This window comes from Pyxicephalus adspersus, chromosome 10 (genome assembly GCF_032062135.1).
Source record: "Pyxicephalus adspersus chromosome 10, UCB_Pads_2.0, whole genome shotgun sequence".
NCBI classification, from domain to species: Eukaryota; Metazoa; Chordata; class Amphibia; order Anura; family Pyxicephalidae; genus Pyxicephalus; species Pyxicephalus adspersus.
This window is the reverse complement of record NC_092867.1, coordinates 47,333,152-47,354,364: the sequence shown is the minus strand read 5'-3', so window position 1 is coordinate 47,354,364 and position 21,213 is coordinate 47,333,152. Positions and strand designations below refer to the sequence as shown.

Here is a 21,213-nt window from a genome sequence, read left to right as displayed (position 1 = left end):
CACGGACGATGGACGACAGCCGATCGTAATGAAAGTGAAGGGGAGAGCGCGCAGCAGGGTGCCGCTCCGTCACTCTCCCCCTCCCCTCTCCATAGAGCATGAACGGTGCTGTATGTACAGCACCGTTCATGCATCGTGCACTCCCTTGTCGTTGGAAAGGATCGTGAAAGATCCTTTCCAACGACAAAAATTGGCAGTGTGTACGCAGCTTAAGGCTTCCAACTCCCCTATCTTGTTTGCTAGACTTCTAGCATAGACTATACAATTATTAACAAGCAAGCATAAATATCAACAGTACCCAATACCACACTGCCCAAACCTTACTTAACTATATTTTTAAACCAAATTGAATGCTTACAAAGCAACAATGTTTTTTGAGATTAAAGTCTATGTAAACAATAAACTTCTTTAATTGCTCCTTTGGTCTGCTAAGTACAGTGGGTATAGAAAAGAATCATCCCTACATATTCACATTTTATTGTTTGCCAACCAAAATCCAGCTGTGTTTACTCCTAACATCCACACAAAAGATATAATAGGAATTCAGGAAAAAAAACAGAATCACTAGGATGGATAAAGGATCACTCACCTCCTAAAAATACTTAAGTAAACTCAGTCATGTGTAACTAATTGCTTTCTCCATTGCACACCAAGCTAAGTGATTGGCTTCCACCAGTGATCAGTTGTTATCATTTAATTAGTTTAGCATAAAAACAGATATTCCCAAAGCCTTCCAGTGCTTATTATTGCTTCTGAAAGCAAACAATTTTATTATGGATGACAAGGCACTTCCAAAAGATCTCAAGTTGTGAAAAGCACAAGTCAGGCGATGTAATTCAGAAAACAAAATGCTTAGCTCCAAAAATGTGTTGTTCTTACATTTGATTTTACATTTGAATATATTTGCATCCCAATTTAAATAATATTGCTTGGCACTTAAAATGTAAATTTACTAAGTATAGTCATAGTCCAAGGTGACAGTATTTGCCAAATCTGATTTTAGTCTTATTCTTCGTCTGAGTTAGCAATATTTAAGTCAAGGCAAACACAAACCTACAAAAATTTTCACAAACAAGATTTAGAAATTTTTCAGACAATGTGTTTCAGAATGACATTCAAAGGATAGAAAAACAGCTAATGTCAGATGTTACAACATCTTTCTACCATATTCAATTTAGAAATTTGCTTGTCATTATATTTTACCTTTTAAAGGACTAGGTCTTTTAAATCCCTAGTAAAATAATAGAGTCCAATAAGGATAAAGGTATTACCACACCAAATCACTGACCATGGAGGTGAAGCTAAATTAAATATATATGGAATGTCCTACCCTGCCTTTGTCAATAGATTTCACCTGGATAATTTAAAAAAAAGGAAAAGACCTAGATAGAATTCAGGCTACTGGAAACGAGGGCTGATTCATTGCAAGGTGTTACTGTAAACTGGTGAAACAAAATAGCCTATTTTATTTTAACAGTCCTATGTTGGTTACCAAAGTCCAGTTGTGTGTCCTGGTGGATCCACAAACGTTGGAAGACAAACGACCGCAATGGAAGTGAAGAAAAGGGAGCAGCGGGGTGCTGCTTCCTCATTCTCCCTCCTCCCTTTTACAATAGAACAGAATGGTGCTGTATGTACAGCGCTTGTTCATCTTTTGATCTTTTCTCATTGTAAATTATCGTTTCGAATGACAAAAGTATACTGTATGTACAAAGCCTTACACCTGTCCTCAGTTGTTATCGTTCTGATTAGTTTAACAAAAGACAGCTATTCCTGGAGCTTTCCAGTGCTTGACAATGCAACTGCAATGACAAAAATTAATTATGAGTGTCAAGGCACTGCCAAAAGATCTCAGAGATAAAGGTATAGACAGGCACAAGTCTGGAAATTAGATCAATAAAAAAAATCAAAGGTTTTAATAATACCAAGGAGTACAGTAAGAGCTAAAATTATGAAGTGAAAAGTGTTCAGGACTACTAGTGCACTCCGCCAGATCAGGCTATCCCTCCAAACTGGGTAGAAAAGTGAGGAGAGTGAAACTGGTGAGGGAGGCTACCTAGAAGCCTATGGCAACTATGAAGCAGTTACAGAAATTTATGGCAAACACTAACCACTGTGTGCATGTGACAGTTTTACAAGTGTTCTACAAAATAATACAACCACCATACCTACAGTAAAGCATGCAGATGATGGTGTCCTGTTGCAGGGGTGTATGTCTGCATAGGCGTTTGTCAGGATAGAAGGCAACATGGATGCAGAAAATACCAACAAACTCCTGGGAAAAGTCACCTTACAACATGACAAAGACCTGAAGCTCAAAGCAAATATTACTACATAGTGTACGAAGGAGGGAACCGTTAATTTCTTTGCATGACCTACCTGGAGCCCAAATTAAAACCTCATTGAAAATCTGTGGAATGACTTGAAGATTGCAGTCCAGCAACAGTCACCATCCTATTTTACTATGTTTGAACAGTTGACAGAGGATGAGAGAGATACACTGCCCTGTTCTATCATTCTTTAGCGTGAATAATGGTCATTCCTAATCGGTCGTTCATCAATCAGCTGTAGCATTGGGGGGCCGCTGTGCACATTTTGCCCATTTTTGCCCGAGATTAAAACATAGCTCATCTCAGGGGAAAGTCTGATAGGAGTACTGGGGTCTCCCGTCATCGTTCATCAATCTGCCACAGGGAATCGACTGATTGAAAATGAGAAAACAGCAGGGTACAACTTACTTATACTCTCCCCCTACATAGAACAGAATGGCTCTGTGTGTACAGCACTCATTCCATCATCTGTCACTAAAGATTGTTTCCAGCAACAATCCTCTGACGTCCAGTAGACATCTGTACCAGGTCTTAGTCATAGGCTGCGTACACACATGCAATAATTGTAGTTGGAAACAAACAATCCACGAAAGATAGTTCGATAATTTTAACAAAAAAAGTGCACAATGACTGGTTAACGGCGCCAACGAATGAGGAATCTCGCTGGAAAGGAACGACCTTCCTGGCAGATCTGATTGGGAGACGATCATTCGTAATCTATTGTGTCTACGGTCGTTCAGTGATTGTGGATTGTTCTGTGATACACTTTCTCCTGTACATGTCACTTCTTCCATCGATTGAACGATCGTATCTAGTATGTACATTATTGGTCGATTATATTTCAACGATTTGTGCACAATACGATCATTCAAAATAATCGGGAATAATGCTTGATCGTTCTTTTTCAAACGATAATTATTGCACGTGTGTACCTAGCCTTAAGCTGCGTACACACTTGCAATAATTATCGTTAAAAACAAACGACTAACAGCCGTTTGTCCGATAATTGTTAACAAAAAAGGTGCATAACGACGCCTACGAGCGAGGAAAGACGCTGGAAACGAATGTCCCGGCAGATCTAAATGAGCGACAATCATTTGCTATCTATTGTGTGTACGGTCGAGTGATCGAGAATGTTCTTAGCATGCGCGATGAACAAACGTTCATTGTGGGGTGCTTCACTGTGTGCATGTGTATATATGAGCATGTGCATGTGTGTATATGTGTATATATGTGAACGTTCATTCTTTATTTTTTTATACTGTGTATGTATGTGTGTGTATATATTTATATATATTGTGACTGGGTCTTGCAATCCTAATTGGAAAATGTGCACCTGTACTTTAAGAGATGGTAATAAAGCATGCTTCCCAAATGCAAGATCGCATCGAGGCAGTCATGCCTCCGGTGAAAGAACACATACAAAAGGGCTCAGGAGGCTCAAAGCCGGGTGTATAATTGTTCCGCAAAAGTCCGCTCTTTTATCCTGGGTGATTGTGTCTTGATCCTCGTCCCCACAGTTGAGAGCAAGTTTTTGGTGACATGACAAGGGCCATTTGAACTATTGGAAAAGGTAGTGGATGTAAACTAGAAAAATTTACCAACCGGACAAGAGGAAAAAGGAGAGGATCTATCATGTTAACTTAATTAAGGGCTGGAAGGATAGGGAGGCTCTGTCTGCTAACCCTCAGATCCTTCCCCTAGCCCAGGCAGGCATTCAAGATGTAGGGGTGACTAAGTCCTGTCAACTCCCCAGAAGCAGGAAGCAAAAGTGCAGTGGCACTGTCAAGGTGTCACCACGTGTTGCTGCGACGTAAGGCGTGGTGCACCCCAATAGGAAATAAGTCCAGAGAGTCAGGGTCTGCAGTAAACCAGGGTGCTCTTTTACTGGAGGAATTCAGGTACAAAACAAACAATACAGGCACGGCATTAGGCTGGCTTCTCCACTCTCCTCCCTGGCAGAAGAAGGGTTTGATGCTGAGGAAACCCCTGAGCTAGCTGTCCCTCTTTCTCTTCAGAAGGCTGGTACCCTTGTCCAAGGCTGGTGATCCAGGGTCTGTGTCAGCGTATCCCTGTCTCAGCGTCTTCTTCTGGTCATTCAGTAGTCTGGCAGAGTCTCCTCTTCCAAGCACTGGTCCCTAACTGCAACACACTAGGGGCTCTGACTGCTCTCCTTATATACAGTTTTTGCTAGACTAGAACCTTCTAGCGGGTGGAGTGGAGTGCAGAAGCTCAGCACAAACGGATACATTGTTTCAGCTCCTGTCTGGTATAGACTTACATTAGAACGTCAATGATACCCAATGGCAATGACACAGCAGGTTTTCCAGATAAAAACAAGTTTCCAGACATATCAACAGAGCTACAACCAGACATTTAAAAGGTCAGGCTGTCTGCTTTTTGGTGGTAAACAAGTTTGAATTTTTCCCTCCAAAACATGGTAAACACGTCTGGATTTTTCCCTCCAAAACATAGTCTTCTTTAAACCCAAGGGCAGCTGTGGAAAATTACCAGCCTTTCTAAGTCTCTTAGTATTCATTAACCCTTTCCACAGAGCCATGTAAATATAGTGATAATTATCATATATATTACAACACATAAAATGCAATTACACAGTATTAAACAGTGCAAGTTAACCCTTTTAGGTGACATAAAGGAAGAAGTTTCAACTTTACATAGGGAAGAAATCCACAAATGTCAACGTACTCCCTGCTCCAGGGCACTACAAAAGAAATTCTGCAGAGAAATTCGGAGGCGTTCTTGGATCTGCCCGGATGTAAGGGGGTGCTGAAGCATGATAATATTACTGATCCCCAGGTACGGTTCCGCCTAAAACCCTATAGGATTCCTTAAGCCCACAGACAGTAGAGGGGGAAGTGGAGAAAATATTGAAACTGGGGATAATTGAGAAGTCAAAAAGTGAATGGAGCAGCCCCATGGTCCTGGTACCAAAGCAAGATGGGTCCATTCGGCTCTGTAATGATTTCCGTAAGTTGAATGCGGTGTCACAGTTTTACGCTTATCCCATGCTTAGGATAGATGAGCTTACCGAGAATCTAGGCAACACATGGTACATCACCACTTCAGATTTAACTTGGGGATACTGGCAGATGCAGTTAACGGTAGAGGCAAAAGAGAAAACTGCCTTCTCCACTCACCAAGGTTTTTGGCAGTATGTACAGATGCTTTTCAGCCTCCAAGGGGCTCCAGCTTTTTTTTAGCAGCTAATGGATGAAGTATTAGGATCCCATCAGCACTTTGCCGCTGCCTACCTAGTCACCTGGTCACCTTCCCAAAGTACAAGCTGTTCTAAATTCCTTCCGGAAGGCAGGTCTTACCTGCAACCCAAAAAAATGCTCCATCGGTATGGAGGAAGCCCATTACCTGGGGTATGCCATAGGTCGGGGCCTTGTAAAACCTATACTGAACAAGGTAGAGGCGAATCATGGTTGGCCACAACCTGTGACCAAAAAGCAGGTACGGACTTTCCTCGGGATGATTGGGTATTACCGGAGGTTTTCCCCACATTTTGTCACTCTGGTAGCTCTATTAACGAACTTAACGAAAGAGAGAGGGTCAGTAATGATAAAATGGTCCCCAGAAACTACTACCTTCTGGGTAGGCGATTTAAACTATTTACGGACCATTCGCCCCTTACATGGATGTCGCAAGCAAAAGAGAGAAATACTCGAGTGACACAATGGTTCTTGTCACTGCAAAATTTCACGGTAGAGCACCAGGCAGGAAAATTACAGGGTAATGCAGACACTCTCTCTAGAACTTACTGTTTGTGGAGAGGTAGTGTCCGACCCCACAGGTTCAAACAGAGGGGGGGGATATGTGACAGGGTCTTGCAGTGCCTGTCCGGAAAAGTCTGGGATGGGGTATATGTAGCACCCAGACTGAGTTATTACCTGTGTTTAGAAAGGCTCCAGGAAAAAAAAGTGAGAAAGTGTTATTTGGTTTTCAGAAAGGAACCAGGTTTTTTTGTGGCCCTGGATCTTGCCAAGGAAAGTGAAGGCTTGGTTCCTTGGCCAATCCTGATTGGGATGTGTGCACCTGCACCCAGGTGTAATTAAGTGTTGCTAATTGGTCAGAGAGTGCTCAGTTAGTCCCCAGAGCTTTGGGAATTTGAGCTCTCTGCCTTACTCAAGCCAAGATTACCTGTGAGTAGAACGAGGTGTGTTTGTGTTATCTACCTCTGCTGTTCCTCTACCTCTGGCTCTTGTTGATGTGCCTCCCTAGCAGCCAGCCTTTCTCCTTTAATGCACGGCGTCCTAATGCAAAAATAAAAAATTAAATAAAGAAAAAAAAAATTAATATAAAAAACTGCAAAAAAAAAATATTAAAAAATAAAATTAAATGAAAAAAGTAATAGATAAAACCAAAAAATGTACTTTGTTTTTTGGCCATGCAACATCTAAGTACATCCAATATGACCCTCTCTCTGTTTTTTAAGTCTGACCACGGCATTCCTGGCATTAGGAGAAGAGTAATGAGCCCTCCTGCCATCATAATCCTTCTTCTCCAGAATGGCCACCATTAGCCCCATCTCCTCATGTGTCATTGGTGATGCTCCCCTGGAAAGGCTGTGTCTTGGCTGTGACATCTCTCCCACGTATCACAGGATATCATGTGACAGGAAGTGCTTGGACATGCAAGGTGTTGTGGGAAATCTACAGTCCGTGCAAGGTCATCCACGTGCGTTCCTCCAAACATTCAGTCCTATGATTATTTCCAAATGAACATTTGTGCCAACATTCTTGTAAGGTAGGTGATGCTGCTTTGTACTTGTACTCTATTTCAGTGTGTAGTGCTTTAAGTTACTTAATGATATTTTTTATATGTTTTGCAGAGATCATGGCCTATGACCCATTCAACAACCCTGACTTTATGCGTGAGTTTATTGAGACCTACAGATCCCATCCCTGTTTGTGGAAGGTGAAGTCTGGGGAGTATTCCAACCGGTACCTAAGGATGAAGGCGTATACCGCTATTGTGGAGCTCTGCAAAAACATAAATCCTGCGGTCGACATAAACTATGTGAAGCACAAGATCCAAAATGTGTGCACTGTTTTTAAAAAAGAAATGAGCAAAGTAAAGGCTTCAAAGCAGTCAATGCCACAGAGAATGTATATATTCCTAAATTATTGTACTTTAACTTCTTTTATTATTATATATATATTTATTTATTTATTTATTTTTGTACAATTTAGAGACAGGCATGACTAATAATAATAATATTAAAGAAAGGAAAACATTAGTACAGATTTTTATTGCAGTCCAACAAACATTATGGTGTAAAGACTAAAATGTCATGCTATCCTGCCATTCCACTGCTCCAGTGCTGTTGAAGTACTGCAAGTACTTGCTTCGGTTTTCTTTAGCGGACACTGAAGCATTCTGAGGTACTGCAAGCTGTAGGTCCACTAGACCGGTGAATTGGTTACTGCTTGTGCCATGTGCTGCTGTAGCAGAATCTTGCTCCATTACAGGAACAAAGGATGAACTGCAAATATTGCAGCGTAGAAAATTATGCAGGAAGCCTAGACTATCTTGTCAATTTTGTCTATGTGCAGATTGATAGCAGTTTGGAATACTCTGAAGCGATTTGTTAGAATACCAAATGCATTCTCAACCAACCTCTGAGCTCAAGATAACCTGTAATTGAATTTTTTTTTTCTTGGTCCAAATTTTTCTGAAAATATGGTTATAACAGGTTGTCATGTAATTCAAATGCTTCATCTGCAACAAACACTAAGTTCATTCCCTCTACAGTTTGGCTGTTTCTAGGAAGGCGCAGTTGCTTGTTCATCAGCTTCCTGTGAAATGGCGTTTCTTCCAGAAACCCTCCATCAGACATGCACCCATTTCTTCCTTTGTCAACTAAAACAAATTCATAACGGGCATTCACTATTGTCATAAGCATGATGCTGAAAAACCCCTTATAGTTGTAATAAAACGATCTAATGTCTGCCAGTGGGGTGATTCTTACATGCTTCCCATCAATTGCTCCTCCACAATTTGGGAAGTTCCAAAAATCTTGAAAGTCAGAAACAATGGCCAGCCATTCCTCTTGTGTATCAGGAAACTTAAAGGATAACATAGGAATAGTTAATATGCATAATAATATGTTCTATTTTTTGTTCTATTTATTTTTCTTGCACTGCTGCCACATCCACTCTGATGACTCACAATACCCTACTTATTCCTTCCCCACTCCATACCCACAGCCTCACCCTTCTCCTGTAACTAACTACACTCCACACCACCAATATGAGCCTTGTCACTGCCCTTCCTTAGTTCGATCAAATGACTATAGTTTTGTGAATGAAAGCCACCAATATACGGAATTATAGCAAGAGTGTGTCACAACTTTTTATTGCATTTATATTGTAGTTAAAATTGTTATTTATTGTTATTTTTTACACTGTTATGTATTGTCATTTATTCTTATTTATGTGCTATAGTCTCACTAAAACTTTGCAATTTGTTAAATAAATGTTATCTTTTTTGGTGAAAAAGTGTATATTTGTTTTAATGATTGTATTGGGCACCTACCTTCATGTACTCTCTCTTTACTCTTTGATAAGCCTTTGATAAATGCTGCATACGTCTCAGGGATGATATGACCCGTTGCTTGTGGTGAGATCCCAGTGGGGAACTTCATGTGCTGCAGAGATCTTCCAGTGGCTAAGTATCTTAGCGTGGCGATCAACCTCTGCTCAGCTGTTATTGACTTTCTCATGAATGTAACTTGTTTCTGCAGAAAAGGTCCCACTGCGGAAAGTAATTTCTGGAAACACTCATGCGACAGTAATTTTTGTAGCCATCTGGGAATGTACGGCGCAGTTCCCTTAGCAGATACTCATGCGAAATGTCACGGTCCAAAAACCAATCTTTACACTAAACCCGGTGCTGCTTCACAACTTTCACATCATCCTCATGTTCAGATCCATCACAGCGAAAGCTGAGGTTTTGGAAAGATACATTGCACAGAGAGACAAAGGAGCAGTGTGCCAAATGATCGTTTGTAAGACTGATCTTTCGAACACAAGTTCTTTTTATAACAAATTTCAGACCCCTACTTCCTGTACATCACTTCCTCTGGTACACGTATGTCACTTTCTCCGGTACGCATCACTTCCTGTATCGTTCAAACTATCGCATCTAGCATGTGCACATTATCTTTGAATGATCGTATCATTATCTGCATGTACATAATCGGCACTATATGATCGTTCACAGATATCGTTAATAATTGTTGATCGTTTGTTTTTAAACGACAATTATTGAAGGTGTGTACGTAGCTTTAGTCTGATTAAGCAGCATTTAAGGCAGTATAATCAGAAAATCAAAACACAAAAATGTGTGTACAAAGGATTATGACAAGGTGTTTTAGAATGGAATTCTAAAGATAGAAAAACAGCTTTATATTGACAGATGTTATCAACTGTGGTGCCCAACCCTTTTGTTTCATCTGGGGGCCGCTGTTGACATATGCAAACAAACATTTGAAATGTATGTTTAAAACTAGAATAGAATGTGACCAAAAAGGAATAGAAAAAAATGGAAATGTTACTAGTTACTGTAACGTTCATGCACTAATTAAAAGAAATGACAAATCAAGAATATCTACATTGACCATTTGATGCTCATTTTATTATTGCGACATTTTATTTGTAAAAGATACAAATCTAAATCTATCATACAGTGCTGGCTGGTCATATATTGCTCCCTGTTCACCATTCCTGTACCAAAGAGCAGAAACGACACCATACAATGTGTCCTGTCAGTTATAGGGAACTGATAACCTTCTTTGTACCCCAAAATCTCTGTAATGGATACTTCCAGAGAAATACAATTCATGTGACAGATAGTCAAGGGGTACATGTTCTTACTACTACATTCTCAGGTCCCTACATCCTTCCGTTTCTGCGAAATTAGGGTTCATAGAAGGCAAGTGGCCAAATATGAGTGACAGGGTAGAATGGTCTGATAGGTATAGTTTTTCCTATCTTGTGATGGCGCCGCAGCAATAAAATTTTAGGGGGGTTAGCCTCAAGAGTCGCCAACTTATCCTACATTTAAATATACCTACAGCTTCTCTTTAAGGGGAAATTGGGGTTCAAAGAACATAAGGGGATGGATAGACACAGACACAGCTCTCGTGCTGCTGCTATAGTACACCTTCACTCTCAGGGGGATCACACTGAGCATGCTCCCTCTCCTGGTAGCATAAACCTATAGAGAGATACACAGGAGATGTGTGCACTCTATCCCCCCCAAGACAACCTGACAGCTTCATATTTGGCATTAGCTTAGAAATAATTTTGCTTGTTGACTTTTGTATATTTTAAAGGTCTGGGGCAGGGTTGTCAAACTCTGGCCCGAGGCCACATCTGGCCCTCAAGGTCCTTTTTTTTGGCCCCCCTAAAGAATTCTGAAAATGAACCACATCTGGCCCACCCACTCGTGTTACCATCTCACATCATCATTTTCAATACATGCATTACATACATTATTCCTGTACACCCATCATGTGACACAAAGCCTAGGCAATGATCACATGGTGTCTGACTACCAGGGGCATTGTGTTTGTGTCAATCCATTAGAGAATGCATAGTGTAATATTTAGCATCAGACTTGTAATGTGAGAGGATGAACAACACACAGGCTGCATAGAAAGTCAGAAATTTTCACCCCTAAAGTGTATGTAGGTGTTCTTTTCGTCAGTTTGGATAAAGCAGTGAACGTCCACAATTTTTCACAAGTTTGGCCCCCGACTTGGTCTAAATTTTTGATTTCGGCCCTCTGTGTATTTGAGATTGACACCCCTGGTCTAGGGCTTTAAAATATTTACTGTTTATTTGAAACACAAGCTTCCCTAAGTCAATGAGATATATTTAGGATGCCGCCTTGCAAAAATATGTATACATGGGAAAAGCATTGTGTGAATGTTTGTAATCTTCACATGTGGTCAGTAATAATCTGAAGCCAACAATAAATGCTCCACATGTTTTCTACAAGGATGATATTGCTTTTTTACTAAAGCAGTTAACTCCAGAATTCATTTGCAATTTAATTAAGTACAATAGCTCTGAAATTACTGTATTTGAATTTTTTTAGTGACTCCATACTCCTGATTTCAGCCAAGCTTTCTTCTGAAACTACATAAGCGCCCTCTAGCTTTGTGTGTAACTGATGCATTTTACACTATATATGTGAAAAATTTCCACCACACACACACAAAAAAATTGAGATTTACATTGAAATTTCAGTAGAGAAGAAAAAGTAGTCCTTGTTCTTTACATCTAGCATTTCGTGTAGTTCATTTTTCCCTCCCATGAGTAATGGTGTTACCTGGATCATGGATCAAAAGTATAGTCTAATACCAATACATGTGTAGTAACTACAAGAAACCATTGAAAGTGTGTGGCCGTACATGGTCAGATATCCCCATGGTTTTATTTTATGACATTTAAACAAGTGACCAAATCTCTCTATTTGTGGCTCTGAACGCAATATACTCCTATGGAGGTTTTAACACTTATCCAGTCTATTAAGAAGTCACACTTTAAAAAGTGTAATAGTGTATAACCTTTCTGTTAATTTATATGTCATTTATTCCATTAAGGTGGAAAACAGCCCTTCGGAGTTCGGACTGTATTATCTTCATGAGACAGGAGGTAAGCCTGACTTAAGAATTTTTTTCTTTAGTAAAAAATGCATCATCTAATCTGTTCTATGTAGTTAGTCTGACAGGCCTGTGTAATTTTAAAAAGTGAAATCTGTTGACTAAAAAATACAGAATGTGTGATAGAACCATGAGAGAGAAACCAAGGTTGTATTGATGACTAATGATGGGATCATTACCAGCCCAAAATATTTTTGAACCAAAGATTCTATGAACAGTTATTGACAGTGTTCTTATACATATACATTTTAGCTGTTTTATGGTGTTTGAGTTGTATGGTTAGCCCTCTCGCTGTTAAGTGCAAGGAAAGTGATTTTGATTATCTTTTAAGGTGATGCCCACACTGTGTGTGTAAATATGAAAATTTCCTTTTTTACATCCAATAAATACTACATGTAGATTAACTGGCCTTTGTGAAGGAATATAGCTGCCAAGAACAGTGCAAACTTCTAAAACACATACAGAATACCTATATGCTAGTATCATTAATAGGGCTCTGTATAATTAGAAGAATACAATGGATAATAATAACATACACAGTTTGCACCTCTCGGGTTCAACTAACATTTTGAGTTGAATCTGAAAGTGCAGCTTTTTCTTAAATGCACACAGCTTGTTTTTTAAAACGACTCACAACCATGAAACATAGCATAGTGTAATAGAACAAAGGAACAGAAGAAAACATACATGCTTCAAATGAAAAGAAATGCACAAATAAAACTATACTGTGTAATTATTGCCATTGATACACATGGACCTGGAAGATTCCCAGAAGTGTTTGAGGGAATGTTAGTTTCGTCAGTGTGTTGTGTCTATAGTTTGTTGTGTGCAGCACATTAACTGTCCTCAAAAAAACACTCCTTATTTGCAAATATACTATACCCAGGAGTAAAGAATCGTATGTTTTCTAGAACTTCATTGTTTTAAAAAGAGCTTTTTTGGCTGCATGGGATGGGTGTAATAACTGAAGGTGCTCATCTTAATAGGGTAGTTTTTTTGATGGGCGAAGTTCTTTATGTACTGACGATTCCTTTGCAATGAAATTTTAGGGGGTGTTAGCTACAGGTCTCCCCCACTTGCATCTTAAATTTTGTTAACCTGTACCCCCCCCTGTTCCGGAGAAATTGGGGTTTAGTTGCTAGATGCCTCCAGTATTGTGTAACAGGGTAGATTTTTTTGATGAGCAGAGTTCTTTAGGTTCTGACGATGGCCTAATGATGATATTTTAGGGGGTGTTAGTCACAGGTGTCACCCACTTGCACCTACATTTTTGGTTTTGTACATCTCCCCATTACAGAGAAATTGGGGTTCAAAATAGGGAAGGGGACAGGGTAGTGTAGTATGACATTTCTAGTTTTGTGACAGGTAGGTGTATGTTTGGGGTTCGCACCTCCTTGCTCTGTAAGTGGCCCCGAGGGTCCATAATTTGTATGTTTATTTCGGGCTTCTAGACACACTTACTTTTAAAACAGCAACCCTGATGTTCAATTGTCACTATTTTTTATAATTATGACCCCCATATTTTAAAAGTTGTTTTAAAGGTGGGAAGATTAAATTTAGAGTACTGCTAGCTAGTCCCCTGTGTACCCTGAAAATTGATAGGACATACTGCCCGTCACAGATCTCCTGTCAGCGGCCAAAGGGAGCCACAACAAGGAGGCTGAAGAGTCGCATGCGGCTCTGGAGCCGCGAGTTGCCAACCCCTGACCTAGGGTGTTATTTCAAATAAATAGAGTCTTTGATGCCAAGTGGTAAAAAAATCATACTGCTCTGCTCCTCACTTTAATATTAAAAATCAAAGAAAAAATGCACAGTAATTTACACAAAAAATTGCACAGGAGAGCATACATTGTGTTGTGCTGCACTGCGGCATCAAAATGCATCAACGCACGCAATGTACCATGGCAGCATCCTAGAGCAGTGGTGTGCAGGTCCCTTGTTTTACCTAATGTTGCGCTGCATTATGTTCTTGCCTAGCCATATTCATTACAATAACTCACCTCTGTCCAGTTGACCCATGAAATGGCTGCGTGTTTCTGTGTACGTTTATTTGTGGGTTTGTCCATTAACTATTCCCAGTGAATTAGATGCTGCAGACAGTAAGATCACACATTTGTTTTTATATTTTTACAGAAAGAAGTAAATTAGGGGATACAGAGTTCCCTCTAATTTGCAGAATACTACATGGTCCCTGTGAGAGGATTGCCAGGTTATTCATAATGGAGACTGATCTTGGAGTGGAGGTGTCACATGATGTAAGTTCACAGATGTTGAAGAAATGCTTTTTTTGGTATCTCTATGCAATAAGGTAATTACCATTACACTTTTATTAGCTTGCTGGGCACTTCATTCTCAAACCATCTGCATTACTAAGCACCTCCTTTCTTCTGCGATGGCTTTCTACGAGAGTTTCGAGTTTCTCCTTGTATCATGGCAGATTCAGCCAAAAAAGTATTTGGGATTAGCATTGGTAATCTTACTTATCATTATAAAGGTGTTTAGCAGGGTTAAGGACAAGGTGTAGGTTTTTGAAGTTTCTTCACATTTAACTTTTCAAACCAAGCCTTTATGGACCTGGCTTTTTTTCGCAATGAAACTGTCCTGCTGGAACAGAAAGGTGCTTACCCCAAACAATTACAACATATTCTAATGTGCGCCAATGCCATAGGTCTTTACACTGTTACAATAGCAATAACTGTGTCCTAATTTTTATTGTATGCTATCGCAGTTAGGGATGAGCAAGCGGGAATATTAAGTTCAATCTCGCGGCGAATTGAGCCTTACCGAAATTGTTAGAGAAAACAGCTTTCTGATTCGCTGGGAGGTAGAGCACTTGTCCAATAGGCGAATCATGCAGCCCTGGAAATCCTCTGTGATCCCCAGACACTAGAGGTTAATTAACCTCTAGTGCCTCAGAGATCGCACACTCTTAATGAGTGCAGCCACAGCTGCAATCATTGAGAAGATGCCCAGCACAGGAAAACCTCTTGACATTGTAATATAAGTATCTCTTACAAATGATACATTTATATCTGTAAAAGAAACTCATATTACAATGTCAGGAGGTTCTCATTTACCGGAATAGTGTGTGATCCCCGGGGCACTAGAGGTTAATTAACCTCCAGTGCCTGGGGATCGCGTGAACAGGAGGATTTCCAGAGCTGCATCAGAGCTGCAAAAAAAAAGAAAAAAGGATAAGTGAAATATAAAAAGGCGATAACTTTTAAATGATCAGATACTTTAATCCTTGAGAAACCCCTGACTTTCATTTCAAAATATGTGAAAATTATAAGTTCTATATAAATTACACTATTTTTAATCTTTCAATACAAATAATGCTTTTTTCATTACATAAGTTCACAAAAAATGAACCCATTCAAGTTATTACTAGGACATTATAGTGGAAAACCTGAAGTGAAAGGAAGAAATCAACTGAAGCTCCTACAGGATTTTTAAATATATTTAAACAGAAAATAATCAAAAACAAATTTGACGAAAATATTTTTAATGGTGTGGGTGATCTTATCATTTACCATGATCCAATCAATTTTTACATTGAATGGGTCTGTTAATATCGTAGATGACTTCCAAGATTTAGCCAGAGTGATCCAAGCAGCCAGCAACATCAGTTTCAAAAGTTTTATAGCAGATTTTGGGGCTGTCAGGTCACATCTGCTTAATAATGCAGCCTCTGGGGAGCTCTTCGCCTCTCTTTCTAAGTCTTTAGATATTATTTCAAATATAATATTCCAAAAGGTTTGAGCCACCCGGCTTGTCCATCACATATGTAATATTGTGCGCTTATCATCACAAGCACAGAAGCAAAGGGGTGAGGATGAGGGGTGGTATTTAGAGATCCTGGGTATTTAGAGATTCAGGGACCAAATACAAATGAAGCATGACCTTATAATTTGCCTCTACCAGGGCCGAATGTAATGACATTTTTGAGAGTGAATAAGCCATATTGTTCCAATCCTCCATCTAAAATGACCTGCCTAATTCTCTAATCCAAGAGTGCATATATTTCAATTTATTTGGAAATACCATCAATATACCATATATTGTATATGCATATCTGTTAGTGTTCTAGCATTCAAAGCTGTGAGACGTAAGGGGCGTGGAGCTGACCAAGTTTTAGAACATATAAAGGATCTTTAAATATTCATTATTTGGAAGCTCCTTTTTACCAGTAAGATATTCTAAGCTAAACATGTCATGATTATCTATTATGTCATAAATTTATTTGATTTAATGTAGGGAAATCCCTATATTGTCTAAATTTCCTTGAGATCCACATCATTGATGCCAAATTTGTAACAGCAGATTCCTCCATATCTACCCATTGAGGTTTATTACCTCGTAATGTGGAATTTGATCAATGTGATAGTTGGGTCGGCATATAATAATGATGAAAGGAAGAGACCCCCATACCCCCATGGGATCGAGGTACCAACATAGTCTGTCTCCGAATCCTACCTTGTTTACCTCCCCATACAAAATTCATACCCTTGGCTTGAAGTGAAGCCAAAGTTGAGGGGGGAACATGCATTGAGAGAGTACGAAATAAATATAGTACCCAAGTTAGAACTTTCATCTTAACTGCTGCTATGCGGCCCAGCCAAGATGGTGGAGCAGTAGCCCAATTATTCAAATCTACTGAATTTTTTTAAAGTAAGGGAATATAATTAGAATAAAATAAAGAATGGTATGTGGGGGTCAGTTGATTCCCCAGATATTGAAGGCATTGAGATTCCCAACAGAAATCAAAGTTATCTTTTACAACTGTGATTAGATGTTCCGTAATAATAATGTTTAAGGCCTGAGATTTGGAACAAATAACTTGAAGGCCTGATATTACTGCAAATTTATCCAGGGTTCTAAACAAATTAGGTAAAGTGACATGAGGGGAGTGGATATACATTAAAATGTCATCAGCAAATAGAGCTCATTTATGCTCCCTCATACCACACCATATTCCCTTAAAATCTGGATGGTCCCGAATAGCTATTGCTAAGGGCTCTATTACTAAGGCAAATAAAAGATGGGAGAGAGGACAACCTTGCCTCGTTCCCTTTTAAATTAATAATACCAGTAGAATAGAAACCTCCAACTGAAATGTTCGCTAGTGGACTATCATATAAAGCCCGCAGTATATTCACAAAATAGTTCCCAAATCCCATCACAAAAAGAACTTTAAACATATATGATCACGATACACTAGCAAATGCCTTCTGAAGGTCAATAGCAAGTAGCATAGCCTCCCTCCTATTACCATCATCCCATTTAGTATACACTAACGAAAACAAATCTTTAGTGCATCTAGTTTGAGACCTGTCTAAAAAGGCATAAAGCCCACCTAGTCTGAATGGATATATGCTCCCAAAAAGGAGCTTAAACGAATCGAGAGGACCTTTGTCATCAATTTCAGATTACAGTTAATTAAAGATATTGGTCTATAATTGGCAACATCGAAGGCATCCTTTCCTAGTTTCGGGATAACACTAAAAAAAGCACGATTAGCTTCCAAAAGGAGGGGATTGCCTTCTCAAAGATAATTATAGTATTCAAATAAGTCGGAATCAACTGTGCTGCGAATGTTTTATAATAGCTGTACGAAAATCCATGCGGGCCAGGGGTGCTACTAGATTTCAAACACTTCAATGTTCATAGTTACATAGTTACATAATGGATTAGGTTGAAAAAAGACCATCAAGTTCAACCACTAGGGAAATAAACATATCCAGATATAAAACCCTATAAGACATAGTTGGTCCAGAGGAAGGCAAAAATAACCCTGGTAAAATTTGCTTCAAAATTCCTTCCTGATTCCATGAAGCAATCAAATGTTCCCTGGATCAACAGTCACTGTTATTTTTACTTTAAAGCCGTAATACCCAGTTATATTCTGTGCTTCTAGAAAAACATCCAGCTTTTTCCTAAAGCAATCTATAGTAGTTGCTGAAACTACTTCCTGAGGGAGCCGATTCCACATTTTCACAGACCTTACAGTGAGGAATCCCATCCTTATGCGGAGCTTAAACTTTTTTCCTCCAGACGCAAAGAACTCTTGTTCTTTGTAGTGAATAATGGGGAAGAGAGTTCTCTCTATGGACTGTTTATATATTTATAAAGGGTGATCATATCCCCCCTTAAACGTCTCTTCTCAAGGGAGAATAGATTTAGTTCAGCTAATCTCTCCTCATAGCTGAGTTCCTCCATTCCTTTTTATAATTTAGTTGCCCTTCTCTGCTCCAATTCAACAATGTCCTTTTTGTGAACTGGTGCCAGAAACTGGACTGCATATTCCAGATGCGGTCTGACCAATGCTTTGTACAGCTTTCCATAAAGGGAAGAGTAAAATTGTTCAAAGGGTAATAGTATTTTTTTCTGGATTTTGAGTAAGCTTCCCATCTTTTGTTCTAATTTTGGGAAGAGCATGGATTTTAGGTCTAGGGTTAAGCTTATTGACTAATATTTTTCCCGGCTTATCTTCCCAAGTTTTTCTCACTTCTCCTGGTCAATAACAAGTTAAGTTCAGTACGTATAGTTTCTATATACGTACGGGCGAAGGTCAGAAATCGGATAAAATTTATGACACCTTTGTAAAGAGTGATATTCCCTCATCTTAATCTCTAATAATTTGTCCCAAGCTTTCTTCTGTTGAGTCCCCAACCTAATCAGTTCCCCTCTAATATAGGCCTTATGGGCTTCCCAGTTATTGACTGGGTAGGTGTCCCCTGGTAAATTAAAAGTAAAAAATACATAAATCAAGTGTTCTGATTTAGCTTGCATTGCTGTAGGATGATTAGTTTTATCCAGAAACTGGTCTAAAGCTAAAGAGGAATCCCCTAACAATACAAGTGACTCATCCACCCTTCCCTCCGCTCCTCTTCCGCTGCATCTCTTTGTAGTTCTCTCCATTGGCTTCCATTTCACCTTAGAATCAAATTTAAGCTCCTGTGCTTTGCCTTCAAATCCCTACACAGTTAGTGTCCCACTTACATTTCTGACATGGTTAAAAAATCCTCCCCCTGCCGCTCTTTCCGCTCCTCCAATGACCTACTAATGACTTCCTCACTCATAACCTCATCACACGCACGGTTACAAGACTTCTCTAGAGCTGCTCCAACTCTCTGGAATGGTCTTCCTCGCCCTATTCGGCTTGCTCCTACTTTCTGCTCATTTAAAAGAGCGCTCAAAACTCATTTTTTCAAACTTGCCTACCCATCTTCTTCTGTCTGCTAAACCCTCATTACTTCCCACCACTACATATCGCCCATCCTATTGTGTGTGAAATTCCCCCACCTACTAGATTGTAAGCTCTTCGGGCAGGGTCCTCTCCTCCTGTATCACTGTCTGTATTAGTCTGTCATTTGCAATCCCTATTTAATGTACAGCGCTGCGTAATATGTTGGCGCTATATAAATCCTGTTTATTAATAATAATAATAATAAGTGAGCCCTGAGTAAAGGAATCAATTTTATATAAAAGTGAAATAAAAACCGCAGTCTGACCCTCATTAGGGGCATAATAGGTTGCAACCATTATCATCTGGCCTGCAATAGTTCCTTGTGACATAAGATATCTTCCCTCTGGATCTTGAAGCACATCTTTTGGTGAAAAATTGAGCTGTCTAGCAAAACAAAACATCACACCACACTTTTTCTTATCAGAATTCGTATAGTAATTTATGGGGCATCTCCTATGGAAAAAACAAGGCATTTAGTTAGTAATAAAATGGGTCTCTTGTAATGGTAAAATGTCTATTTAAGGGAATTGTAATACTGAAAGGCTTTTGCCCATTTATTGGGGGAATTAAGACCTTGAACATTATGTGTCAGAACCGCATAAGGCTGTACTGATGTCTGTGTTATCGCTGGAGATTCTGCCATCAATGAGGTAGTTTAGGAAAAACAGTTGATAACTTAAAAATTATTAAGGATCTGGGGTAAAGGGAAAGAAACACTGAGGGTACCAACATTAAGACATAAGACATAATCACAAGACTATAACATTTAAAGTACCTTTTTACAAAAATCAGAATTCTCAAATGTCTCGAACTGATCCCTCTACTCCGCTTCCACCTTGGGGCTAAGTATGCGCCATCAGCCCAAGCCTCCCTCTCCTTAGGGACATAAGACTTGACAGCCACTACCGCCCATACAAGTAAGCCTTAAATTATACAATATTATGAAGAATTTTAAGGTTTTTTTTCTTGTAGGAGATTAACATTAAAAAAGATTATATCTTAGAGAACACCTTCTAATAAATAGGGAAACTGCCAAAGATCAAAAAAATTTAAAAATATTGAGAAGCTATTGAAGTGGATATCTATCTTCAAGAAGGTTTAGAGCTTTTTTTAGAGCTTGGCTAGCCTTTGGCCATAAAGGATAAAGCGAGACTTGATTTGCATACGCAGGGCGAGGTTAAATAGCAGAAGAAGAGAATAAAATCAGCTTGCATAGCAACTGTTCACCTTCATCAACAGTGGTAAAAGAAAAAGTCTGTCCCTGAAATTGAAAAATCAGGCAAAATGGAAAAGCCCAGCAATACTTTATCTTGTGAGAAATAAGGGCTTGAAGAAGGGGTTTCAGGGCTCTCCTGCATTGTATAGTAAATGGAGAAAGATCAGAGTAGATTTGAACTGGAACACCCTCCCTTATTACTGAGTCAAAACTCCTAGAAATTCATATTAGTGCTTCTTGAGTAGTAGTGGAGTTTCACTATTATGTCTCTAGGCCAGGGGTCGGCAACCTGCGGCTCGCGAGCCACATGCGGCTCTTTAGATGTGAAGCTGCGGCTCTTTAATTCACTCTGTCGGAAGCTATTCTATCTCTCAGCCTGGCTTTTCACCACACCCCTCCCCCGTGACACTCGAGAGCTTCCGAGGAACTGAAGACAGTGAGGACCCGTGTCACGGGGGAGGGGTGTGGTGAAAAGCCAGGCTGAGGGATAGAATAGCCTCCGACAGACTGAATTAAAGAGCTGCAGCTTCACAAAAAGCCAGGCTGAGACATAGAATCGGTGCCTAAAGGTATCTATATTTCTACAATAAAATACAAAAGTGGGCAGTTTAGCAACAATACATGGAAAATCAAAATGTTTGTACCTGTTTCACCATTACAGAATTCTGAGGAAAATGAAATGTCATCTAATGTTATCCAAACTTTCTAAAACCATGCAAAG

General features: G+C 39.4%; 1 protein-coding gene across 1 annotated transcript in view; it reads left to right on the top strand.

Annotated features, from left to right (window-relative positions):
* LOC140339556 (ras association domain-containing protein 4-like) overlaps positions 1-21,213 on the top strand; it is a gene marked incomplete at its 5' end in the record, with an annotated part of 68,292 nt that overhangs the window by 29,375 nt on the left and 17,704 nt on the right. The window contains 2 exon segments of the mRNA XM_072424309.1: positions 11,968-12,019; positions 14,161-14,282. Of these exon segments, the coding sequence (XP_072280410.1) occupies positions 11,968-12,019; positions 14,161-14,282 (174 nt within the window).